The 27,831-nt window shown below is 42.9% G+C and overlaps 1 protein-coding gene across 3 annotated transcripts; it reads right to left on the reverse strand.

Annotated features, from left to right (window-relative positions):
- Positions 1–9,940: 9,940 nt before the first annotated feature.
- On the reverse strand, positions 9,941–19,615 carry LOC121846867 (N-acetyltransferase 8-like). Of its 3 annotated transcripts, none has more exons than XM_042325065.1 (4): positions 19,229–19,615; positions 18,048–18,084; positions 17,188–17,334; positions 9,941–10,639 (listed from the first exon to the last, which is right to left on the reverse strand). In XM_042325065.1, the coding sequence occupies exon 4, from the start codon at positions 10,610–10,612 to the stop codon at positions 9,944–9,946; it is 669 nt and encodes a 222-aa protein (XP_042180999.1). In that variant the 5' UTR covers positions 10,613–10,639; positions 17,188–17,334; positions 18,048–18,084; positions 19,229–19,615; the 3' UTR covers positions 9,941–9,943. The 3 variants fall into 3 exon arrangements, with proteins under 3 accessions (XP_042180999.1, XP_042181001.1, XP_042181000.1); XM_042325067.1 differs by lacking the exon at positions 19,229–19,615 and adding an exon at positions 18,636–18,654; XM_042325066.1 differs by lacking the exon at positions 18,048–18,084.
- Between the last annotated feature and the right edge of the window lie 8,216 nt (positions 19,616–27,831).

The following is a 27,831-nucleotide window of genomic DNA, read 5'->3' on the forward strand; positions in this document are numbered from 1 at the left end:
AACAGGTGTAGTAGACCTTACAGTGAAATGCTGAATACAACAGGTGTAGTAGACCTCACAGTGAAATGCTGAATACAACAGGTGTAGTAGACCTTACAGTGAAATGCTGAATACAACAGGTGTAGTAGACCTCACAGTGAAATGCAGAATACAACAGGTGTACTAAACCTCACAGTGAAATGCTGAATACAACAGGTGTAGTAGACCTTACAGTGAAATGTTGAATACAACAGGTGTAGTAGACCTCACAGTGAAATGCTGAATACAACAGGTGTAGTAGACCTTACAGTGAAATGCTGAATACAACAGGTGTAGTAGACCTCACAGTGAAATGCTGAATACAACAGGTGTAGTAGACCTTACAGTGAAATGCTGAATACAACAGGTGTACTAAACCTCACAGTGAAATGCTGAATACAACAGGTGTACTAAACCTCACAGTGAAATGCTGAATACAACAGGTGTAGTAGACCTTACAGTGAAATGCTAAATACAACAGGTGTAGTAGACCTTACAGTGAAATGCTGAATACAACAGGTGTACTAAACCTCACAGTGAAATGCTGAATACAACAGGTGTAGTAGACCTTACAGTGAAATGCTGAATACAACAGGTGTAGTAGACCTCACAGTGAAATGCTGAATACAACAGGTGTAGTAGACCTTACAGTGAAATGCTGAATACAACAGGTGTAGTAGACCTCACAGTGAAATGCTGAATACAACAGGTGTAGTAGACCTTACAGTGAAATGCTGAATACAACAGGTGTACTAAACCTCACAGTGAAATGCTGAATACAACAGGTGTAGTAGACCTTACAGTGAAATGCTGAATACAACAGGTGTAGTAGACCTTACAGTGAAATGCTGAATACAACAGGTGTAGTAGACCTCACAGTGAAATGCTGAATACAACAGGTGTAGTAGACCTTACAGTGAAATGCTGAATACAACAGGTGTAGTAGACCTCACAGTGAAATGCTGAATACAACAGGTGTAGTAGACCTTACAGTGAAATGCTGAATACAACAGGTGTACTAAACCTCACAGTGAAATGCTGAATACAACAGGTGTAGTAGACCTTACAGTGAAATGCTGAATACAACAGGTGTAGTAGACCTTACAGTGAAATGCTGAATACAACAGGTGTACTAAACCTCACAGTGAAATGCTGAATACAACAGGTGTAGTAGACCTTACAGTGAAATGCTGAATACAACAGGTGTAGTAGACCTCACAGTGAAATGCTGAATACAACAGTTGTAGTAGACCTCACAGTGAAATGCTGAATACAACAGGTGTAGTAGACCTTATAGTGAAATGCTGAATACAACAGGTGTAGTAGACCTTACAGTGAAATGCTGAATACAACAGGTGTAGTAGACCTCACAGTGAAATGCTGAATACAACAGGTGTAGTAGACCTTACAGTGAAATGCTGAATACAACAGGTGTAGTAGACCTGATAGTGAAATGCTGAATACAACAGGTGTAGTAGACCTGTGAAATGCTGAATACAACAGGTGTAGTAGACCTTACTGTGAAATGCTGAATACAACAGGTGTAGTAGACCTCACAGTGAAATGCTGAAAACAACAGGTGTAGTAGACCTTACAGTGAAATGCCGAATACAACAGGTGTAGACCTCACAGTGAAATGCTGAATACAACAGGTGTAGTAGACCTTACAGTGAAATGCTGAATACAACAGGTGTAGTAGACCTCACAGTGAAATGCTGAATACAACAGGTGTAGTAGACCTCACAGTGAAATGCTGAATACAACAGGTGTAGTAGACCTTACCGTGAAATGCTTACTTACTACAAGCCCTTAACCAACTGTGCAGTTCAAGATGAGTTAAGAAAATATTTACTCAATAAAGTTTAAAAAATAAAAAGTAACTCAATAAAATAACAATAACGAGGCTATATACAGGGGTACCGAGTCAGTGTGCGGGGGTACGGGTAGGTTGAGGGTCACGTGAGCATACAACGGCCACAAAGATGTGTTTACAATACTGCGTTGGTAATAAAATACATGATTTGTTCCACCGAATGGGGAAAACGTTTCTGTGAGCATTTGAAATAAGTTCAGGATCAAACGAACAATGTCTTTAATACAGATGTTTTTAGCAACTTCTGGGGTAGCTAAATAGCTTTACCTTGGTACCTAGTTAGCACCAATACAACCAGCCTGAAAACAATGACCAGTAGAACCTGCAGTCATTTTCATTATTCTTAGTAATGATTTAGGAATCCTTGTGAGTAAGTATTATCTAGGTTGCCACTTGTTGTTCGTCTATTAACATTTTACTTTAGTTCGTGTAAATAACTAGCTAGCCAGCCACTTAACCCTATTACCCAAACCGAATGTTTATAAGCAGCCAGCTCTGCTTCCTCTGTCTAGTGAGACTGGACCGGACCCGGTTAACAGCAATAGTGGAATTTACGGTTCCCTTTCAAAATAAAAGTCCCGCTTTGAAAGTGACTCAGAAGGTTACAATTGGTGGAATCATGCCATATTTAGACTAGATAATGTTTAACAAGGTTGGAATGTTGAGCAATAAAAAAAAAGGTTTATCAGTCTACTAGGAGACAGAACACAACTGGGCAGAGTTTACGCAAATATTAGCGTTGTGGCTCAGTGACTGTGTGAAATCACCTCCCGAGTCAGCCTATTTGTGTGTATTGACATTCATATTGCACTGTACAGCTTTACCTAATTATTGGGGATCAATGAAATGGGGTAACAGTCTACTCAATACCCAAACACTTTTTTCCCAATGTCCTCCTCAGAGTTATCAGACTCCAAAACATCCACACAGTATTGTTTTTTTCCTCAGGTATTGTGTTCAATACACATAGTAGGTTTGACTCGTACAATAAATGTGGCTCAATTCACAGTTGTTTCAGAGTCCCGCAATGAGAGCTATGATGCTAATGTTCTCTGGGTGTCACTGAGTAGACTGATACCCCCAAGTCATCGATCCACAATCCATAGGTTAAGGCTGTACAGTGAAATAAGGATGCCCCCCCCAAAATGCAATTCTAAAGTCTAATACATCCAGTGTGATTTCAACAGATTTGTGAAATAAACAAATTATTGTCGTTTGTTGATTTTATACAACATGTCAATCTCGTTTAGCATGATCTATTAAATTATTATCACATGCATTATAATATTTATATTAATTTGCATCTCTGTCAATTACATACCTTTATTTTGAAGGTTAGACGCAAATTCCACTATTGTGGCTAAGCCTTATTGTGGCTAGCTTCACATAGATGGGTCCGAACTCCATTAATTAAATAAGAACTGTCTTATAAATTAGGGGTTATTTTAGATGATGACACCCAGCTAGATAGCTGTAGCTACGTCGTTAGCTATGTTTTTGGGTTAGAACTTTGTTTGCATCCATCAGCTAGCAGATTTTTTTTTGTCCAGCACTGTCGTAACAGAGATTGGGGAAGGGCAGGTATGGAGACATAACACTTTCCAGCGTCATAACATACATATCGATGAATCGTTGTGACGTATGAAATACGAATGATAATTATTACACGTTGATTACACTAAGTTTTTAAAAAATGTATGAACGCGTTAAATTATTATCTGACGTGCAGTCATTTAGGTCCTGATTGGTCAACAAGCTTATTTTAACACTTCAATTTGTGTTATTTGACTTTTCTTTTTTGACACGCAAAGACCCAAACCGCGTTCCATACCATAATGACAAAGCGAAAACAGGTTTAGATGTTGTTTTTTTTGCAAATGTAAAAAACAAAAACAAAACAGAAATACCTTATTTATATAAATATTCAGACCCATTGCTATGAGACTAGAGGTGCATCCTGTTTCCATTGATCATCCTTGAGATGTTTCTACAACTTGATTGGTGTCCACCTGTGGTAAATTAAATTGATGGGACATGATTTGGAAAGGCACACACCTGTCTACATATCTATAGAAGGTCCCACAGTTGACAGTGAATGTCAGAGCAAAAACCAAGCCATGAGGTCAAAGGAATTGTCCGTAGAGCTCCGGGACAGGATTGTGTCGAGGCACAGATCTGGGGAAGGGTACCAAAACATTTCTTCAGTATTGAAGGTCCCCAAGAACATAGTGGCCTCCATCATTCTTAAGTGGAAGAAGTTTGGAACCAAGACTCTTCCTAGAGCTGTCTGCCCAGCCAAACTGAGCAATCAGAGAAGGGCCTTGGTCAGGGAGGTGACCAACAACCCTATGGACACTCTGACAGAGCTCTAGAGTTCCTCTGTGGAGATGAGAACCTTCCAGAAGGACAACCATCTCTGCAGCACTCCACCAATCAGGTCTTTATGGTAGAGAGGCCAGACGGAAGCCACTCCTCAGTAAAAGGCACATGACAGCCCGCTTGGAGTTTGCCAAAAGGCACCTGTGTATTTTATTTGTATTTATTTAATCTTTATTTAACTAGGAAAGTAATAACAGTTTTATAACTAGAACAAAACAAATTCTTATTTACAATGAAGGCCTACCAAAAGGCCTCCTGCGGGGACAGAGGCTGGGATAAAAATAATCAAAATACAAGATTCTCTGGTCTGATGAAACCAAGATTGAACTCTTTGGCCTGAATGCCAACTGTCACATCTGGAGGAATCTTGGTGGTGGCAACATCATGCTGTGGGGATGTTTTTCAGCGGCAGGGACTGGGAGACTAGTCAGGATCGAGGGATGGATGAACGGAGCAAAGTACAGAGAGACCCTTGATGAAAACCTGCTCCAGAGCACTCAGGACCTCAGACTGGGTGAAGGTTCACCTTCCAACAGGACAATGACCCTAAGCAGATACCCAAGACAATGCAGGAGTGGCTTCGGGACAAGTCTCTAATGTCCTTGAGTGGCCCAGCCAGAGCCCGGACTTGAACCAGATCGAACATCTCCGGAGAGACCTGGAAATAGCAACTCTCCCCATCCAACCTGACAGAGCTTGAGAGGATCTGCAGAGAAGAATGGGAGAAACTCCCCAAATACAGGTGTGCCAAGCTTGTAGCGTCATATACCCAAGAAGACTTGAGGCTGTAATCGCTGCCAAAGGTGCTTCAACAAAGTACTGAGTAAAGGGTCTGAATACTTATGTAAATGTGATATTGTTTATTTTATTTTTTCTAATGCATTTGCTGAAATGTATAAAAACCTGTTTTTGCTTTGTCATTATGGGGTGTTGTGTGTAGTATTGTGTGTAGATTGATGAATTAAAACGGAGGACCTAGCTGGATCCCGTGGTTGAACAGGTACCGTCACGCACGCGGCCTGGTCGGCACAGAGAGCTGTACCCAGGTCTGCCTCCATGACAGAGACAGATAGGAACAGGTCGGCACAGAGCAGGGTGAGCTGTACCCAGGTCTGTCTCCATGACAGAAACAGATAGGGCCAGGACGGCACAGAGCAGGTTGAGCTGTACCCAGGTCTGCCTCCATGACAGAAACAGATAGGGCCTGGTCGGCACACAACAGGGTGAGCTGTACCTAGGTCTGCCTCCATGACAGAAACATATAGGGCCTGGTCGGCACACAACAGGGTGAGCTGTACCCAGGTCTGTCTGAGAGCCTCAGCATCCAGTTGCTCAACGAACCGTGTGGACCTCCCTAACCACGGAGTAGTCTTCATCTCGGTATATACAGAACCGATAGCCGTCCATCTCATCTGATCCCTGTGAAGAGAAGACCGCTCACTAGAGAAACAGGTTGGGCTGGAGATAAACAAATAACACATTTAAGATAAGGAATGTCACAGGCAGACAGTAGGGGGGTATTGAGTCACAGGCAGACAGTAGGGGGGTATTGAATCACAGGCAGACAGTAGGGGGTATTGAATCACAGGCAGACAGTAGGGGGTATTGAATCACAGGCAGACAGTAGGGGGTATTGAATCACAGGCAGACAGTAGGGGTATTGAATCATAGGCAGACAGTAGGGGTTATTGAATCATAGGCAGACAGTAGGGGATTATTGAATCATAGGCAGACAGTAGGGGGTATTGAATCATAGGCAGACAGTAGGGGGCATTGAATCATAGGCAGACAGTAGGGGGTATTGAATCACAGGCAGACAGTAGGGGGTATTGAATCACAGGCAGACAGTAGGGGGTATTGAATCATAGGCAGACAGTAGGGGGTATTGAATCACAGGCAGACAGTAGGGGGTATTGAGTCACAGGCAGACAGTAGGGGGTATTGAAATCTAAAGTACTGCTAGTTTTCTTGTAGAAAACAGAAGGGAAGCTTTCTAGGGTACAAAACAGTAGATCTTTATAGATAGAAGGTACTCCAAGACGAAGGCCTATGCTGAAGCGCGTCAATTTTAAAAAATAAATCACATTTGTTCCATTAACAATAACAGTAATTTTAAATATATGAAGAGTGCCTTGGTCCTCCCTGTTTTTCTGGTCTATCTGGCCAGCTCCCTCATGGGCGTCTCAGACCTGAACGTGTCCTGATTAGAGGGGACACATGGAAGATCAGCGGTAGGACTGGTTTTGAGGTCCAGATTTGAATTGACCCATAATCCTCCTGCTTATCCAATAAAATCAGGAGAAAAACAAAAAGAACCAGAACAAATGATTCCACCCCTTTTAATTTACACATTAAGTCAAAACGAATGTTCAGTATGCACAAAATTACACACATTAATTGACTAAATTAAACAACTGTTAAAATGTCCATTATATCAGTAATTTAGTCCCATTTGCACTCAGTGCTGCCTAGCACTGGTACTGAGGAGGTTCATGACCATAAATATTATTCAACAACTGTAGATCAACCATGGCAAAGTCCAGACACAGTCATACAGGCTGGAATGAAACCTATCCTGTTTCTGCACCTGTCCAGTACAGCAGATGGACCCCTATCCTGTTTTTGCAGTGTCCAGTACAGCAGATGGACCCCTATCCTGTTTCTGCACATGTCCAGTACAGCAGATGGACCCCTATCCTGTTTCTGCACCTGTCCAGTACAGCAGATGGACCCCTATCCTGTTTCTGCACCTGTCCAGTACAGCAGATGGACCCCTATCCTGTTTCTGCACCTGTCCAGTACAGCAGATGGACCCCTATCCTGTTTCTGCACCTGTCCAGTACAGCAGATGGACCCCTATCCTGTTTCTGCACCTGTCCAGTACAGCAGATGGACCCCTATCCTGTTTCTGCACCTGTCCAGTACAGCAGATGGAATTTACTAGCACTACAGAGCACTTGGAAAGTATTCAGACCTTTTCCACACTTTTTTATTTACCAAAACAGTCTAAAAACCTGTTTTGGCTTTAGCCATTATGGAGTATTGTGTGGAGATGGATGAGGACTCGTTTTTATCTCATCCATTTTAGAAAAAGGCTGTTATTCGTAACATGTGGAAAAAGGAAAGGGGTCTGAATACTTTCAGAATGCACTGAATGTCCAGCGTGAGTCTGTGTGTGTGTGTGTGTGCTTGCGAGTGTGTCTGTCTGTGTCCTGTTGTCCTTTCAGTCCTCCCTGCAGTGAGTCCAGTCCTTACCCTATTTCCCTCCCTGCAGTAAGTCCAGTCCTTACCCTATTTTCCCCCTGCAGTAAGTCCAGTCCTTACCCTATTTCCCCCTGCAGTAAGTCCAGTCCTTACCCTATTTCCCCCTGCAGTAAGTCCAGTCCTCCCCTGCAGTAAGTCCAGTCCTTACCCTATTTCCCTCCCTGCAGTAAGTCCAGTCCTCACCCTATTTCCCCCTGCAGTAAGTCCAGTCCTTACCCTATTTCCTCCCCAGTGCAGTAAGTCCAGTCCTCCCTGCAGTAAGTCCAGTCCTCCCTGCAGTAAGTCCAGTCCTCCCTGCAGTAAGTCCAGTCCTCCCTGTAGTAAGTCCAGTCCTCCCTGCAGTAAGTCCAGTCCTCCCTACAGTAAGTCCAGTCCTCCCTGCAGTAAGTCCAGTCCTCACCCCATTTCCCCCTGTCAGGGATTTCTGCCCTCAGTTCATACACGAGACCACAGAAAACTTATTTGATCAGAGGTTAGTTTGTTTAATAAGGATTGCAACTCCAGAGTAAACACACTCAGTTTTCAAGATGGCGTCTTCCCTTTTTATCCCCTACTGAGGTTCACCCCACCCAGGGTGATGTCCTTTAACCTGATTACAAAGATGTCTCTGTCTCTGTTGAGCTTTTTGTGTTATTGGCAGTTAGTCTCCCAATCCTTCTTCCACTTATTGCTATCATGTGCTAGCAGAAGTAAGACTGGACATAGTATCAACAGGAACTGAAAGTAGAGTTTCAATAAAACAGGCATCTTTTGTACCTCTTCATGCACTTAGAAATGTCTCTTCCGCTGATTCTTAATCTCAAGCTAAAGTAAAACATTAATCATTGTACTTTTGTGAATACAGGTGTTCCTATAATGTACAGATATTATAACATTCCTATCCCCCTGCAGTAAGTTCTGTCCTCTTCCTATTTCCTCCCTGCAGTAAGTCCTCCTATTTTCCCCCTGCAGTAAGTCCAGTCCTCCTATTTCCCCCCTGCAGTAAGTCCAGCCCTCCTTTTCCCCCTGCAGTAAGTCCAGTCCTCCTATTTCCCCCTCCAGTCAGTCTCCTATTTCCCCCTCTGCAGTAAGTCCAGTCCTCCTATTTCCCCCTGCAGTAAGTCCAGTCCTCCTATTTCCCCCCTGCAGTAAGTCCAGTCCTCCTATTTCCCCCAGGCAGTAAGTCCAGTCCTCCTATTTCCCCCTGAAGTAAGTCAAGTCCTCCTATTTCCCCCTGAAGTAAGTCAAGTCCTCCTATTTCCCCCTCTGCAGTAAGTCCAGTCCTCCTATTTCCCCCTGCAGTCCAGTCCTCCTATTTCCCCCTGCAGTAAGTCCAGTCATCCTATTTCCCCCTGCAGTCCAGTCCTCCTATTTCCCCCTGCAGTAAGTCCAGTCCTCCTATTTCCCCACCTGCAGTAAGTCCAGTCCTCCTATTTCCCCACCTGCAGTAAGTCCAGTCCTTACCCTATTTCCCCCTGCAGTCCAGTCCTCCTATTTCCCCCTGCAGTAAGTCCAGTCCTCCTATTTCCCCCTGCAGTCCAGTCCTCCTATTTCCCCCTGCAGTAAGTCCAGTCCTCCTATTTCCCCACCTGCAGTAAGTCCAGTCCTTACCCTATTTCCCTCCCTGCAGTAAGTCAAGTCCTCCTATTTCCCCCTCTGCAGTAAGTCCAGTCCTCCTATTTCCCCCTGCAGTCCAGTCCTCCTATTTCCCCACCTGCAGTAAGTCCAGTCCTTACCCTATTTCCCTCCCTGCAGTAAGTCGTCCTCCTATTTCCCCCTCTGCAGTAAGTCCAGTCCTCCTATTTCCGCCCCTCCAGTAAGTCCAGTCCTCCTATTTCCGCCCCTCCAGTAAGTCCAGTCCTCCTATTTCCCCCTCTGCAGTAAGTCCAGTCCTCCTATTTCCCCCCTGCAGTCCAGTCCTCCTATTTCCCCCTGCAGTAAGTCCAGTCATCCTATTTCCCCCTGCAGTAAGTCCAGTCCTCCTATTTCCCCACCTGCAGTAAGTCCAGTCCTTACCCTATTTCCCTCCCTGCAGTAAGTCAAGTCCTCCTATTTCCCCCTCTGCAGTAAGTCCAGTCCTCCTATTTCCCCCTGCAGTCCAGTCCTCCTATTTCCCCACCTGCAGTAAGTCCAGTCCTTACCTATTTCCCTCCCTGCAGTAAGTCGTCCTCCTATTTCCCCCTCTGCAGTAAGTCCAGTCCTCCTATTTCCGCCCCTCCAGTCCAGTCCTCCTATTTCCCCCTGCGGTAAGTCCAGTCCTCCTATTTCCCCCTGCAGTAAGTCCAGTCCTCCTATTTCCCCCTCCTATTTCCCCCTGCGGTAAGTCCAGTTCCCCCTCCAGTATTTCCCCCCCTGCAGTAAGTCCAGTCCTCCTATTTCCGCCCCTCCAGTCCAGTCCTCCTATTTCCCCCTGCAGTGAGTCCAGTCCTCCTATTTCCTCCCCTGCAGTAAGTCCAGTTTAAACTCTATCAGAGTAAAGTTGGTGATTTTGGCGATGGGCTCAGGGATGACGAACTCTCTGACCCGTGTGTAGCCCACGTTCTCATACAGCCTCTGTGCATCAGTCTGCACTACAGACGTGTAGAGGACGACCGCAGGGAAGCCCCTCTCCCTGCTGAAGTCTGCCACTGTCCTGCTGAGGGCCTTGGCGATGCCCATCCTCCGGTGTGTCCGACGTACAGACAACCTCTTTAGCTCCATGCAGCCTGGTTCCCTCTCCGCGGGCAGGCAGGCCACCGTTGCCACCACCCGGCCGTCGCTCTCAGCCACCCAGAAACACGAGTCCTTGTTCTCCAGGTAGGTCTCCTGGATGTGGTCGAGGTCCTTCCTCAGGGAGGTGTCGATGTAGCTGTTGAAGAGGTAGCCCACCAGCTGCTTGGCCCCGGCCAGGAGGAGAGTGACCCCTACTACAGGCAGCAGGACGGACTTGGAGCTGGCCAGCAGGGCGCAGAACGTGACCATCAGGATCATCTGGGTCAGGGGCTGTTTGAGGAGGTGCATGAAGGAGGAAGGGACGTGCTCGCTCATCCCCATGGTGAAGATCTCCTTCACGGTCTCCTTGTCATCTTCCTCAAATCTTCGGATAGTGATGCCAGCCATGGCACTGGTGAGTGGCACTGCTCTGTCCTTTAATAGAGAGGACACAGTGAGAGCTGACAGTCTACTCAGTACAACCTACCGTTCAGTCCAACGTTGACAGTCTACTCAGTACAACCTACCGTTCAGTCCAACGCTGACAGTCTACTCAGTACAACCTACCGTTCAGTCCAACGCTGACAGTCTACTCAGTACAACCTACCGTTCAGTCCAACGCTGACAGTCTACTCAGTACAACCTCCGTTCAGTCCAACGCTGACAGTCTACTCAGTACAACCTACCGTTCAGTCCAACGCTGACAGTCTACTCAATACAACCTACCGTTCAGTCCAACGCTGACAGTCTACTCAGTACAACCTACTGTTCAGTCCAACGCTGACAGTCTACTCAGTACAACCTACCGTTCAGTCCAACGCTGACAGTCTACTCAGTACAACCTACTGTTCAGTCCAACGCTGACAGTCTACTCAGTACAACGCGGACAGTCTACTCAATACAACCTACTGTTCAGTCCAACGCTGACAGTCTAGTCAGTACAACCTACCGTTCAGTCCAACAGACAAACATAGTCATAAACTTGAGTCTACTCTGTACTTTGTAATTATGAATCCATTTCCTGCCAAGACAGCAGCTACTCTTCCTGGGGTTTATTATGGATCCCCATTAGTTCCTGCCAAGGCGGCAGCTACTCTTCCTGGGGTTTATTATGGATCCCCATTAGTTCCTGCCAAGGTGGCAGCTACTCTTCCTGGGGTTTATTATGGATCCCCATTAGTTCCTGCCAAGGCAGCAGCTACTCTTCCTGGGGTTTATCATGGATCCCCATTCATTCCTGCCAAGACAGCAGCTACTCTTCCTGGGGTTTATTATGGATCCCCATTAGTTCCTGCCAAGGCAGCAGCTACTCTTCCTGGGGTCTAACAAAATTAAGGCAGTTTATACAATTTGAAAATCATTACAATACAATAAGTAATTTTTTGTGTCACCTGACCACACGACAGAACAGTTGTCCAGGTGTGACAAAACTAGGGCCTGTAGGACCTGCCTTGTTGATAGTGTTGTTAAGAAGGTAGAAACTAGGGCCTGTAGGACCTGCCTTGTTGACAGTGTTGTTAAGGTAGAAACTAGGGCCTGTAGGACCTGCCTTGTTGATAGTGTTGTTAAGAAGATAGAAACTAGGACCTGTCTTGTTGATAGTGCTGTTAAGAAGGTAGAAACTAGGGCCTGTAGGACCTGCCTTGTTGATAGTGCTGTTAAGAAGGTAGAAACTAGGACCTGTCTTGTTGATAGTGCTGTTAAGAAGGTAGAAACTAGGGCCTGTAGGACCTGCCTTGTTGATAGTGCTGTTAAGAAGGTAGAAACTAGGGCCTGTAGGACCTGCCTTGTTGATAGTGTTGTTAAGAAGGTAGAAACTAGGGCCTGTAGGACCTGCCTTGTTGATAGTGCTGTTAAGAAGGTAGAGCAGCGCTTTATTATAGACAGACTTCTCCCCATTTTAACTACTGTTGTATCAACATGTTTTGACCATGACAGTTTATAATCCAGGGTTCCTCCAAGCAGTTTATTCACCTCAACTTGTTCAATTTCTACATTATTCATTACAATGTTTAGTTGAGGTTTAGGGTTTAGTGAATGTTTTACACAGTCACTCGTCTCAGGGCACAAGTCTCCCCTTCTCCAAACATCTTGTATTGAATCAGAATCGTTTTAGTCTGCCTACTTGGCTGAGGCCATAGGGTTGTTTTAGTCTGCCTACTTGGCCGAGGCCATAGGGTCGTTTTAGTCTGCCTACTTGGCTGAGGCCATAGGGTCGTTTTAGTCTGCCTACTTGGCTGAGGCCATGGGGTCGTTTTAGTCTGCCTACTTGGCTGAGGCCATGGGGTCGTTTTAGTCTGCCTACTTGGCTGAGGCCATGGGGTCGTTTTAGTCTGCCTACTTGGCTGAGGCCATGGGGTCGTTTTAGTCTGCCTACTTGGCTGAGGCCATAGGGTCGTTTTAGTCTGCCTACTTGGCTGAGGCCATAGGGTCGTTTTAGTCTGCCTACTTGGCTGAGGCCATGGGGTCGTTTTAGTCTGCCTACTTGGCTGAGGCCATGGGGTCGTTTTAGTCTGCCTACTTGGCTGAGGCCATGGGGTCGTTTTAGTCTGCCTACTTGGCTGAGGCCATAGGGTTGTTTTAGTCGTTTTGCCATAGTCTGTCTGCCTACTTGGCTGAGGCCATAGGATCGTTTTAGTGTCCTACTTGGCTGAGGCCATTTGCTGGGCCATAGTCGTTTTAGTCTGCCTACTTGGCTGATGCCATAGGGTTGTTTTAGTCTGCCTACTTGGCTGATGCCATAGGGTCGTTTTAGTCTGCCTACTTGGCTGAGGCCATAGGATCGTTTTAGTCTGCCTACTTGGCTGAGGCCATAGGGTCGTTTTAGTCTCTGATTTGCTGAGGCCATAGGGTCGTTTTAGTCTGCCTACTTGGCTGAGGCCATAGGGTTGTTTTAGTCTGTCTACTTGGCTGAGGCCATAGGGTCGTTTTAGTCTGCCTACTTGGCTGAGGCCATAGGGTCGTTTTAGTCTGCCTACTTGGCTGAGGCCATATGGTCGTTTTAGTCTGCCTACTTGGCTGAGGCCATATGGTCGTTTTAGTCTGCCTACTTGGCTGAGGCCATATGGTCGTTTTTAGTCTGCCTACTTGGCTGAGGCCATAGGGCCGTTTTAGTCTGCCTACTTGGCTGAGGCCATAGGGTCGTTTTAGTCTGCCTACTTGGCTGAGGCCATAGGGTTGTTTTAGTCTGCCTACTTGGCTGAGGCCATATGGTCGTTTTAGTCTGCCTACTTGGCTGAGGCCATAGGGTCGTTTTAGTCTGCCTACTTGGCTGAGGCCATAGGGCCGTTTTAGTCTGCCTACTTGGCTGAGGCCATAGGGTCGTTTTAGTCTGCCTACTTGGCTGAGGCCATATGGTCGTTTTAGTCTGCCTACTTGGCTGAGGCCATAGGGCCGTTTTAGTCTGCCTACTTGGCGTTGTTAAGTAGGGCTACTTTACCTGTCCTTATTATTCCATTGCTGATGACGTCTGTCGTTATTGCCGGGTTCACGTGCTAGTCGGGAACTAGGAAACTTCAACCAGTTAGCAAGTCAAACATTTCAGAGTTTCCTAGTTCTGACTAGCACATGAATGCGGCGGCATGTCGTGATCCAAGCCCATGCTTCCTTTGATATTATTTATTCTCTCCCAGACATGTTTACCAAGCAACAGATCATTAGAAAAACAAAATGACATGTGAATAGTTTATTTTGATCGTATAAATGTTGTGACGAGTGTCAGGAGAGAAGCTTTGCTCCTCTCTAAAATGAACCACTATATGGTGAACAGTGAGTTCTCCTACATTCATCTGAATGTGTCTGTACTGAACGCAGGCAGTAGTAGCCAGCCATGCGTTAGGCTATTTATTAACCCATTTCATTGATCATTGAATAGGTATATCGTGTGCATTTTCATCTGCCAGGTTGTTTACCTCTGAACAATGTGAATGACTGATGGAAACCATAACAAGTGTACTGAGTGATAGAGCAGTAGACATAACGATGTGTTCTGAGAATGGCCATCATATTTATAATGTTTATCATTGAAAGAATGTAGCCAACTACATTTCCTAATGTTTTGCTTAAAAGTTAATCTTGAATTTGAACTTTCTACAGGAAAAAAAGAGGAGAAAAGTAGCCTACACATCAGCCAGACCGCTGTCTGGTGACCCAATGAAGAGATCAAATATATATTCATCCCAGTGGAAAAGTGCAACAGAAGCTGAAAAAGTGCAACTAAGGCACGAAATTACTTATTTTCCATGATTTGGTGCGAACCCTGACTGAAGTTGGGCAGAATATACAATAACAAGCTATTTAGATCTGCAGCAAGGTCTTTTTCTATGTTTTATCTAAGAATCCTGCATTAACAAATCCTGCATTAACGAATCCTGCATTAACAAATCCTGCATTAACGAATCCTGCATTAACGAATCCTGCATTAACGAATCCTGCATTAACGAATCCTGCATTAACGAATCCTGCATTAACAAATCCTGCATTAACGAATCCTGCATTAACAAATCCTGCATTAACGAATCCTGCATTAAAGAATCCTGCATTAAAGAATCCTGCCTGTTCTAATTATACCTATCTCGCATGCTCCAAACAACTGTGTGTATTGGAAAAAGACCACCAAAATCGTGTCGTCACTGAAAAATACTCTCGGCTGCAACTGCGATAAAGCCGGGTTAACACAGTATACAGAATGTATTTTGCAATTGTGAGTTTATTTTGATGTGATATGAAAGTAGAGGGCTTTATATTTCTAGAAGCATATCGCAATTGAGAATCGGTTCAAGTTTAGATGGAGCATCTGGCTGTTTTTGCTGCCAGAGCCAGTCTACCTGGAGCATCTGGCTGTGTTTGCTGCCAGAGCCAGTCTACCTGGAGCATCTGGCTGTTTTTGCTGCCAGAGCCAGTGTACCTGGAGCATCTGGCTGTTTTGCTGCCAGAGCCAGTCTACCTGGAGCATCTGGCTGTGTTTGCTGCCAGAGCCAGTCTACCTGGAGCGTCTGGCTGTTTTTGCTGCCAGAGCCAGTCTACCTGGAGCATCTGGCTGTGTTTGCTGCCAGAGCCAGTCTACCTGGAGCGTCCTGGCTGTTTTTGCTGCCAGAGCCAGTCTACCTGGAGCATCTGGCTGTTTTGCTGCCAGAGCCAGTCTACCTGGAGCATCTGGCTGTTTTTGCTGCCAGAGCCAGTCTACCTGGAGCATCTGGCTGTTTTTGCTGCCAGAGCCAGTCTACCTGGAGCATCTGGCTGTGTTTGCTGCCAGAGCCAGTCTACCTGGAGCATCTGGCTGTTTTTGCTGCCAGAGCCAGTCTACCTGGAGCATCTGGCTGTGTTTGCTGCCAGAGCCAGTCTACCTGGAGCATCTGGCTGTGTTTGCTGCCAGAGCCAGTCTACCTCTGAAAATAACATAAAAAGGTGCGAAATACATCATTACAGTGATGATTTTTGAATTTCTAAAGTTACGTTACATATGTAGAAAACTTGATTGCTGACAAGCAAAACCTTCTGGGACTACAATGATCTAATAGTGGTCTAATGAAACAAATACCAAAATATAGTTTTTGGGTGGAATTTTCCATTAAGGAGAAAAGTTAAGGTTAGACTCTTTAAGAGTCCATCTTGGCCTACGACAAACAGTACCAATCCTGGAACTCCCAGTAATGGATACCAAAAATCTTTGGTTAAAATCACATTATTTGGTGTAAAAATCTGAAGCTAGATTTGGCTGCCGTTTTCAACCCATTCTGGAACTTTGAGGGTTTATGACAATAGCTAGCCCCTCTAGTAATTTAATAGGATCTCCATGGTCTCGCCAAGGGCTGTTGCGGTGACCGTATTAGCGCCACACCGGCGGTCACGAGTCATAAAGGTAGTCAAATTCCACGTCACCGTTTAGTCACGGTAATTAAGCTTCTCCGAGCTCTGATGCTGATGGTCATTAGTAGCCTACCAAACTTGCTAACTACCTGATTCTCATCACTCCATTGTCCCTCTAATCACTCTTGACATCAATGCAAATGTGTTTGAAAATCGAATCAAACACTTCATGAGAGCCAATGTTGCGCAACATTTCTATAAGGTATGCAACAGAGTGAAAACAGAGTGAAGGAAAGTGAAGTGAGAAAACAGAGTGAAGTGAAGAAAACAGAGTGAAGTGAAAAAACAGAGTGAAGGAAACAGAGTGAAGTGAAAAAACAGAGTGAAGGAAACAGACTGAAGTGAGAAAACAGAGTGAAGGAAACAGAGTGAAGTGAGAAAACAGAGTGAAGGAAACAGAGTGAAGGAAACATAGTGAAGTGAGAAAACAGAGTGAAGGAAACAGAGTGAAGTGAGAAAACAGAGTGAAGGAAACAGAGTGAAGTGAAAAAACAGAGTGAAGGAAACAGACTGAAGTGAGAAAACAGAGTGAAGGAAACAGACTGAAGTGAGAAAACAGAGTGAAGGAAACAGAGTGAAGGAAACAGAGTGAAGTGAGGAAAAACAGAGTGAAGGAGTGAAGAAAACAGAGTGAAAAACAGAAAGAAAACAGAGTGAAGTGAGAAAACAGAGTGAAGTGAGAAAACAGAGTGATGGCCTCTATTAAAAAGAGGAGGATCCCATCAGCTTTCTATAGGCTGGGTCTACTATATTTATTTCTCAACTTTCCTAATATTATGCAAATATTAAGCACATTGTTTATCTTTACATAAGGTGAAGAAACAGTCTAATAGTTCATCAGCATTTTAAGCTAAACATTCTGATCTGTTGCGTCAGCCACATTGCGTTTAAAAAAAAAAGATTTTGATGCTAGTGGTTGTATTAATTTGGGATCTATCGCATCTCACAACTGTCCCAGACTATGTTTGGAATATATTTTTCCTCGCACAGAATATGTACTATGGGGGATAGTAGATTGACATAGGCTAATGTTTTTGCTGTTTGATAGGCCTACTCATCTTGTTGCCTGACGAAAAGTAAATGTGGACAGTTCTTCCAATATCTTCAATATGCACCTCGGAATTGGATGAGGATGGGCACAGTTGCGTCCTCGATGTGTCCGTCTTCACTTGCAGTCTGTGAGAAAGACCCGATCACGTGATGGAGAGCCGTGTGAGTGAGACGAGAGGTTCTTCGGAGCAGGCAGCACTCAGGGAGAAGGGCTGCAAAAAGGTATGGATATTTTAGGGTGCATCGTGGTCACACAAACGGGATCCCGCTGGGAAATCCAAGGCATTATCAAGTGCTTCTCACAAAAACAAACAATGCAGAGCTCATGCATTTCAAGCAACTTTTTTCAAATCATCATTAGAGTCCCATCATGCAGCCTTACATTGTATTAAACATAAAAACATACAGGCCAACGTTTGTAGAACAACTAAAGTTACATTATTAATGACTCTAAATTAAGCATCTAGGAGGACCTGTTTCTTTGTTGACCAAACAACACAGAATAGCAGTATGTGCGTGTTACAGCTTTGTTCAATTGTATTCTTCATACTATAAAATAATATAAAATAATGCCACGACATTCTAAGCAGATCTTGTCTGCTAAATGAACTAGTGTAGCCCACAGCCATTTGGCACAGCCAGATCAGGACCTAACATAAGGACAACTCAGAGTATGCTATTCTGTTCTTCTGAAATAAACTACATTTTCTTCATATCATGTTTCTTTAGACCCGTCTAAAATAAATAATGGATTTATTGTGAAGGTGTAGGATATATTACATGGATTTATTAGACTTTTATCAAATGTAGATGTTCCAAAGGTCTGCTCAGTGGCTTGTAGGCTGTGTTGAAGCCAGGAGATACTAAATGTGTTTGTGTTAATTAATAGTCAATTACTGTGACCCCCACAGCCCTCTCGCCTCACCTGAATGTCACCTGACTGCATTGCCTGGAAACCCAACCTAGGCGGAAATTAGGATTTGAATTGTATTGTTTATTTCACCTTTATTTAATCAGGTAGGCCAGTTGAGAACAAGTTCTCATTTACAACTGCGACCTGGTCAAGATAAAGCAAAGCAGTTCGACACAAACAACAACACAGAGTTACACATGGAATAAACAAACATACAGTCAATAATACAGTAGAGAAATATATATACAGTGTGTGCAAATGAAGTAAGGAGGTAAGGCAATAAATAGGTCAATAGTGGCTAAATATTTATGATTTAGCAATTAACACTGGAGTGATAGATGTGCAAGTAGAAATACTTGATCAGGAAAGTTTCCTATCATGACCGCTACAGGCCGCCAGATTTTTTGATAAAATTATATTTGAACTTTCTATACCGGTTGTGCATGTGGTTGGTCCTTTTTGGCAGTAGAAATGTGAGACAATATATCCACAGGAATATATAATTATGTCCAATTTTTCAAAGCGCTGGAAGAGCATTCATATTTCTACCTGAAGCATGTACACAACCGTGTAAACACGTGCACGCATAACGTTACTTACCGAGCGGCTGTGTTTTCATCTTCTGCACGAGCTAATGTGATATATATCTGCACGATGCACCAGCGCTGTGAAAAACGGATGCAATTATACTTTCCTGTGGATATATTGTCTCACATTCCTACCGCCAAAAAGGACCAACCGTACGGAAAACTGGTCAAGTACGTTAAAATATCTAATTGTATTCAACATTTTGGCTTATAGAGAAAGCTGTCCTTATTCAAACGCTCATCTCTGACAGAGTTCAGTGCGATTCAATGTCGGGTCCCAGACAACTGACCAGTGTCAATGCCCTATATTTCAGTAATCCAATTAATACGAATATCAAACCTGATCTTCCCTAGCTATTTGATACCTAGCTATATTAGTTATTCGTTTCTATCGATTAGCAAATAGCACGTAACTCTACTGGAAAACTAAACCTAGCTATTTACTCCGAATTGTTACCTAGCTAGATAGCAAATTATCTTTTTATCCAACCGTTATTTAACTAGGCCGATAGTGAGATCATATATATTTGCATTCCATCAAAAAACGTGTATGATTCATCTTTCAGCTGTAATGGAAACGATTTGTAAGAGAAGAAAAATCCCCACCTGATGTTGATACGTCTCTGAGAAATATAAATCCTGTTGGAGGGGAACAATTATCGGTTCTGTTGATTGTGGTTCTGACGTCCGCATTCACTGACATAGGAGGGGTTTAGGGTATGTCTTGTTTCCCATTGGCTGACAGGAACATCCATCCATTCATTCGCTCCATCCTACTCTTCATTCTGCAGTTTATTGGCACCATTGTAAAAAGGATGAAGAAACGCTGTAATAGAAACACATGGCCAGTTTATGTGGAAAGATAAAGCAAGGCGGCAGCTAAACAAGTTAAATATTATCTTGCTATTGTTAGAAATTAGATATGTAGACGGGCGAGTCGGTCAAGGATCGATTCAGACAAGGTGGTAAATTGTATGACAAGCGACAGTTTATTCAGAGTGAAGATATCTAGAACAGCGTAATTACGGCTCCTCCGCTGGTTCGTACGGAACTGCAGGCAAAGAGACCGTTACAATCAATACATCACTTATATATAGAACAGAAAGTAGGTTGATTCTGGAAGATCGGATCTTTGGATTGGCTCAGCTGGGGTGTAGTCTGTAGTCTTCCGCCATTGGCTCAGTTGTCTGTCCGTCATCGTAGAATCCTCTTCGGGCACACAATGTTCAGCTACAAAGGAGATTATGTGTGTGTGCGCTGGTTTTGGCAATTCGTGTAATGCGGAGCTATCCTGTAGGGGACCCCACAGGCTTTACTTTGAGTCGTAGCCCTGTATTAACAATAGTTTGGTCACCTGTATAAGAAATAGCATTTCTCTACACTATCTTGTTATCTTGCTATGCTATATTCATAGGATTCCGTGTGGCTCAAATGGTATAGCATTGAGGCTTACAACGCAAGGGTTGTGGTTTCGGTACCAGCACTAGAATGTCCGCATTGTGTCCCGCAACCCCCTCTTTTTACGCTTCTGCTACTCTCTGTTCATCATATATGCATAGTCACTTTAACCATATCTACATGTACATACTACCTCAATCAGCCTGACTAACCGGTGTATGTATGTAGCCTTGCTACTGTATATAGCCTCGCTACTGTATAAAGCCTCTCTACTGTATAAAGCCTCGCTACTGTATAAAGCCTCTCTACTGTATATAGTATCTCTACTGTATATAGTCTCTCTACTGTATAAAGCCTCTCTACTGTATGTAGCCTCTCTACTGTATAAAGCCTCTCTACTGTATGTAGCCTCTCTACTGTATATAGCCTCTCTACTGTATATAACCTCTCTACTGTATATAGCCTCTCTACTGTATAAAGCCTCTCTACTGTATATAACCTCTCTACTGTATATAGCCTCTCTACTGTATATAGTCTCTCTACTGTATATAGCCTCTCTACTGTATATAGCCTCTCTACTGTATATAGTCTCTCTACTGTATATAGCCTCTCTACTGTATATAGCCTCTCTACTGTATATAGCCTCTCTACTGTATATAGCCTCTCTACTGTATATAGCCTCTCTACTGTATATAACCTCTCTACTGTATATAGCCTCTCTACTGTATATAGCCTCTCTACTGTATATAGCCTCTCTACTGTATATAGCCTCTCTACTGTATATAACCTCTCTACTGTATAAAGCCTCTCTACTGTATGTAGCCTCTCTACTGTATAAAGCCTCTCTACTGTATATAGCCTCTCTACTGTATATAGCCTCTACTGTATAAAGCCTCTACTGTATAAAGCCTCTACTGTATGAAGCCTCTACTGTATATAACCTCTCTACTGTATATAACCTCTCTACTGTATAAAGCCTCTCTACTGTATGTAGCCTCTCTACTGTATATAGCCTCTCTACTGTATAAAGCCTCTCTACTGTATATAACCTCTCTACTGTATATAGCCTCTCTACTGTATATAGCCTCTCTACTGTATATAGCCTCTCTACTGTATATAGCCTCTCTACTGTATAAAGCCTCTACTGTATGTAGCCTCTCTACTGTATAAAGCCTCTACTGTATATAACCTCTCTACTGTATATAACCTCTCTACTGTATATAACCTCTCTACTGTATATAGCCTCTCTACTGTATAAAGCCTCTCTACTGTATATAACCTCTCTACTGTATATAACCTCTCTACTGTATATAGCCTCTCTACTGTATATAGCCTCTCTACTGTATATAACCTCTCTACTGTATGTAGCCTCTCTACTGTATATAACCTCTCTACTGTATATACCCTCTCTACTGTATATAACCCCTCTACTGTATATAACCCCTCTACTGTATATAGCCTCTCTACTGTATATAGCCTCTCTACTGTATATAGCCTCTCTACTGTATATAACCTCTCTACTGTATATAGCCTCTCTACTGTATATAGCCTCTACTGTATATAGCCTCTCTACTGTATATAGCCTCTACTGTATACAGCCTCTCTACCATATATAGCATCTCTACTGTATATAGCCTCTCTACTGTATATAGCCTCTCTACTGTATATAGCCTCTACTGTATATAGCCTCTCTACTGTATATAGCCTCTACTGTATATAGCCTCTCTACTGTATATAGCCTCACTACTGATATTTTTCACTGTCTTTTTACTGTTGTTTTATTTCTTTACTTACCTATTGTTCACCTAATACCTTTTTTGCACTTGTTGGTTAGAACCTGTAAGTAAGCATTTCACTATCAGGTCTACTACACCTGTTGTATTCAGCATTTCACTATCAGGTCTACTACACCTGTTGTATTCAGCATTTCACTATCAGGTCTACTACACCTGTTGTATTCAGCATTTCACTGTAAGGTCTACTACACCTGTTGCATTCAGCATTTCACTGTAAGGTCTACTACACCTGTTGTATTCAGCATTTCACTATCAGGTCTACTGCACCTGTTGTATTCAGCATTTCACTGTAAGGTCTACTACACCTGTTGTATTCAGCATTTCACTATCAGGTCTACTACACCTTTTGTAAATCAAATCAAATCAAATCAAATCAAATTTTATTTGTCACATACACATGGTTAGCAGATGTTAATGCGAGTGTAGCGAAATGCTTGTGCTTCTAGTTCCGACAATGCAGTAATAACGAGCAAGTAATCTAACTAACAATTCCAAAAAAAACTACTGTCATACACAGTGTAAGGGGATAAAGAATATGTACATAAGGATATATGAATGAGTGATGGTACAGAGCAGCATAGGCAAGATACAGTAGATGATATCGAGTACATTATATACATATGAGATAAGTATGTAAACCAAGTGGCATAGTTAAAGTGGCTAGTGATACATGTATTACATAAGGATGCAGTCGATGATATAGAGTACAGTATCAACGTATGCATATGAGATGAACAATGTAGGGTAAGTAACATTATATAAGGTAGCATTGTTTAAAGTGGCTAGTGATATATTTACATCATTTCCCATCGATTCCCATGATTAAAGTGGCTGGAGTAGAGTCAGTGTCATTGACAGTGTGTTGGCAGTAGCCACTCAATGTTAGTGGTGGCTGTTTAACAGTCTGATGGCCTTGAGATAGAAGCTGTTTTTCAGTCGCTCGGTCCCAGCTTTGATGCACCTGTACTGACCTCGCCTTCTGGATGGCAGCGGGGTGAACAGGCAGTGGCTCGGGTGGTTGATGTCCTTGATGATCTTTATGGCCTTCCTGTAGCATCGGGTGGTGTAGGTGTCCTGGAGGGCAGGTAGTTTGCCCCCGGTGATGCGTTGTGCAGATCTCACTACCCTCTGGAGAGCCTTACGGTTGAGGGCGGTGCAGTTGCCATACCAGGCGGTGATACAGCCCGCCAGGATGCTCTCGATTGTGCATCTGTAGAAGTTTGTGAGTGCTTTTGGTGACAAGCCGAATTTCTTCAGCCTCCTGAGGTTGAAGAGGCGCTGCTGCGCCTTCCTCACGATGCTGTCTGTGTGAGTGGACCAATTCAGTTTGTCTGTGATGTGTATGCCGAGGAACTTAAAACTTGCTACCCTCTCCACTACTGTTCCATCGATGTGGATGGGGGTGTTCCCTCTGCTGTTTCCTGAAGTCCACAATCATCTCCTTAGTTTTGTTGACGTTGAGTGTGAGGTTATTTTCCTGACACCACACTCCGAGGGCCCTCACCTCCTCCCCCTGTAGGCCGTCTCGTCGTTGTTGGTAATCAAGCCTACCACTGTTGTGTCGTCCGCAAACTTGATGATTGAGTTGGAGGCGTGCATGGCCACGCAGTCGTGGGTGAACAGGGAGTACAGGAGAGGGCTCAGAACGCACCCTTGTGGGGCCCCAGTGTTGAGGATCAGCGGGGAGGAGATGTTGTTGCCTACCCTCACCACCTGGGGGCGGCCCGTCAGGAAGTCCAGTACCCAGTTGCACAGGGCGGGGTCGAGACCCAGGGTCTCGAGCTTGATGACGAGCTTGGAGGGTACTATGGTGTTGAATGCCGAGCTGTAGTCGATGAACAGCATTCTCACATAGGTATTCCTCTTGTCCAGATGGGTTAGGGCAGTGTGCAGTGTGGTTGAGATTGCATCGTCTGTGGACCTATTTGGGCGGTAAGCAAATTGGAGTGGGTCAAGGGTGTCAGGTAGGGTGGAGGTGATATGGTCCTTGACTAGTCTCTCAAAGCACTTCATGATGACGGATGTGAGGTCTACTACTGTTAGAGGAAATTATAGTTTAGATGATTAATGATGTATACATTATTGATTAGAACCATTTATTCTAATACTATTATGTTATGGTATGAAAAGTAAAAGTTATTGGTTAAGCTGTTACTGAAAATGTAAGCAGAACAAATTAATTGTCTGGGCCTCTTGGGAAGTTAACGGAGGAGCGAGGCTATGGCTTGTCAGACAGATAAGAAATGTCTGGGAGACGTTCCAGGCCTAATGAACAATGGGCTCTTGTGAGAATCGGAGAGAGGGGGGATAAACTGATGATGTCATGTTCAGTTTATAACCTGTGGAAAAATGTGTATGCTTCAGTACTCTCTGGAATTAAACGCTCTTACCTGGCTTTTAAGACTGGTCTCGATCTACTTCATGCATAATTAATGAACTTACACATCATTAATGAATTAGACACGAGTGCGAAATTGGTTCTGGCAATTAAAACAAAAGGAATTTAGAATTCCTCTATCAATTTGGTCCTTCGAGCCGGATCTAAATATCTGTTATACCTGTTATCTGAACGTAATACGCTGAAAATCGTGCACAGACTCGTTTTGACTCGTTTTACTAAAGACCTGACCTCTGAATTGAGGTTAAAATTGAAACAGGCCTGCGTATTATCACAGAGGACAGAGAGGGTGACTAGATTCAAACGAACAATGCTTATCCCAGTCGGCAACAGGTAAAGTAGCTTTTATTCTCGAATTTGGGAGGGATTATTTAGGATATTTATTGATTAAAATGTTATGAAGGAGTTGAATTTGATCAATAATAGGTGCTTGAATATTCCGAACAAACAAAATGATATCGATAAAATGGAAGCAGGTCCGAAATTGACCTGAGGTAAGGTGCGCTACCAACAAATAAACTAGAGCTTAATAAAGCCTGGTCTTGCAAACCAGAAGGATTATTAAGGAGTGATATAGTACGCATTGGAGAATTAGGACGCGTGTTCCGTACAAATAGGGTGGCCAATAATTCAATAAACATACCTAAATAAAGTTTTTACCTAATAGTCTATCTGTATATGGGAAACGGACTGTGGAAAGTAGCAGATAGATATATGAAAACAGGTGAGGATAAATTAGGCTTGGTGAGAAGGCAGGGTAATTCTAGGCAAACAGAATAAATGAACCTGTACAATGCTGAAAGAAATTAATATCAAATGATAAGTGATTAGTCTAGAGTAGTGAGATTTGAGACATTAACATTGAAAGTCCCAAAAGGAATATCCTATGGGTGAAATGTGATGTCCGATCAAAAGTCTTCTATGGACGCGGTTCACAGGATGGAAAATACATACTGATTAATTTTAAAGGGACACACACATAGGCAGACAGAATAGTAACTAGAAGTAACTAAGTAACGGTAAATTACAAATTTATAGAACTGCACGCACATAGAATTTAAAATTATATAGAAGGGCATAGATAAGTGTTTAAAGTCAAAAGAAAAATACAAGATGTTTTAATTGTAACAAAATTGGACATTTCGCCCGGGAGTGTAACACTCCACGAAAAAATCGTCAACAGGTTGTAATTTAACTGTGGGGAAGTCAGAGGCGACAATCGAGTAAAGAAAGGGAACTGAGGGAAAACTTTGGGCGTTTAAATTTGGGCTATTTTCTGTTGTCTAGATGTCGGAGTAACAAATACAGATAACTGTGAAAATGGGTATATTTGCGGAGAGTCTCAGTCAACTCCATTGTACTAGTAGGGGAGTGGTGAGCGCAACAGTCTCACCAACGGTAATCCACGGTTCGGTTCCCGGCCGAGGTATTTAACTAAAATTGATTTTAGATCGTAATTGACCTATTTGCATGTTTTGCCTGAAAAATACTTTCGCCAGTGTTTGCAAAAGATATAACTGAACGGATATTATGTGTTCTAGATAAGAATTGATAAAAGAAGTCATTAAAAATAATGGCTAGACAATTTCGATGTAAAACGCTATATTTCGCCCAAAATGATCTGGTGGAATAATGTATTGAGATGGGAGTCGTAGTTAAATAGATGTATCATAGAAGAGAGAGTTGCCTGGAGTTGAATGGAGGGGATAACGGGGAGATACGATGCAGTTCCAGCCTGCCTGGACGTTGTGGCTATTTGTGAGTCAATTGACATGAGAAGTTTAACACAAAAACATGGCGTTTAAATGTTAGGATATAGTAAGTTGAGAAGTTCGGTTGGGTTTACTCTGATGATTAGAATTTAAAACTGAACTCAATCTGAATAGGGAATATATATTTTACAAAGGCGGGCAGATTTGTGTCTATAAGCCAGCAACGGAATTGCTAGACACTCAAATGGGGCTATATAGTGCAACGCTTTGGACTATAAATTAGGTAAGAATAGTTCAATCGTAAAAAGTTGTGATTGTTTTTCCGAGTATTGATTTTTGGTTAAGGTAACGCCAGTGAAATTGAACAAAAAGTAACGTATTCTAAAAATGATCTGAATTCCGTCCTCATTGCGGGGAACAAATAAAATGTCTTATCTTAAAGGGACAGTGCACGCCAATCACAGTGGTTTGAGTGTATGACAGTGGGAAAAATATTGTGGGACGACAAATCGAAGATAGAAAAATAAGTTACATGAAACATCAAGAGATTTAAAACGAACGATGTGAAGGGATCATCAGAATTATTGGGTGTCGTTGTAGGAGTGAAAGTTTGGGTTAAGGGGATTTCCCTGTTCCCAGAGACAAGGCATTTTTGAGGCGTGCACTCACTAAAGCTAGTCTGAGTTTGTAATTAGACAAGTGAATAACGTATTGGGAATAGAGTTGTAATTAAAATACTAAGTCAAAGACGAGACAGGTATTTAGAGCAAAATGGATTCTAAATGATAACAAAGAGACAATTATGATTTATGCCCATCGAAACGCTTTTATAAAATTGGCGAATTTAGAGATGTTGGTTGGGGTGGTAAATTATAATTCAGGATTTGAACAGATGTGATAAATTAGGTTTGGTTAATCGAACAAGAATTATTTTACAATCCATTTGAAGTCGCTACGAATTGGCAGGTTGAGCGCTTGATGATGACGTCACTAGCGAGACACTTTTGTCACCAGGGACTGGGGATAACGGAGCAAACTGTATGGCTGTTAGTGTGTGTATCGAGGCTTCGAGTAACCTTTCAGAAGTTGAGATAAAAGTGTTTGTTTATTCGTTTATTGGTTATAGTCAATTTTAGGGTTTGATTTAACTTAGTTGAACAGTGTGTTCTGGCGGGTTTTAGATAGAACTCTTTGTTCCGGAACGGATGAGAGTTACCCAAAATAAGTAAATTAAAGGAGCCATGAGAGAATGCGAATACATATTTATTAAATATCGGGGATTAAATTACGGATTCCTTACACTGCGAAATGTACGACATTTGCGCCAGAGAGAAAAAGTAATGCATTGAATAATAATGTTATCGGGTTAATTGTATCTAAAGGTAGCATGGTCATTTAAGTAAACATATCCGTAGACGATGTTTAAAACTTATGATTATTGATTTGAGTCAAAGGGGAATTATCATTAGGTTTTAGAGGCACGCTCACACAGGTGACTGTTTCTATTGTAAGGATAAAGGGATCTTTATGTCTAATATGGTATGACCTTTTGACCTTATCATGACTGGCTTCTGAGGTCTGATCAGCCTCAGGGGAGAGTCATTTGTATAATGAATGGGGTCATATTGAGTTACTAGTTTTAAGGTAAATTCATTAGAAATGAAGCAGTTTTGGTTGAGAGTTTAGAATAACTGTTTGAACCGCAAATGAGAAAGTGGTTCAGGATTCCGTCTTATAACAATTAGCTGTGAAGTTTTTTTGAATGGGCTATTAGGGAGTTGGTATTGTAACAGAGAGAAAGTCATATTCATCATTGAGAATAAATAGGGAAGATAACATATTTTGAGCCAACAAAAATATGTAATGGACAATTCTGTATACTGTCTTGTGTAAGATTTAAATTGA

This window comes from Oncorhynchus tshawytscha, linkage group LG08 (assembly GCF_018296145.1).
Source record: "Oncorhynchus tshawytscha isolate Ot180627B linkage group LG08, Otsh_v2.0, whole genome shotgun sequence".
NCBI lineage: Eukaryota > Metazoa > Chordata > Actinopteri > Salmoniformes > Salmonidae > Oncorhynchus > Oncorhynchus tshawytscha.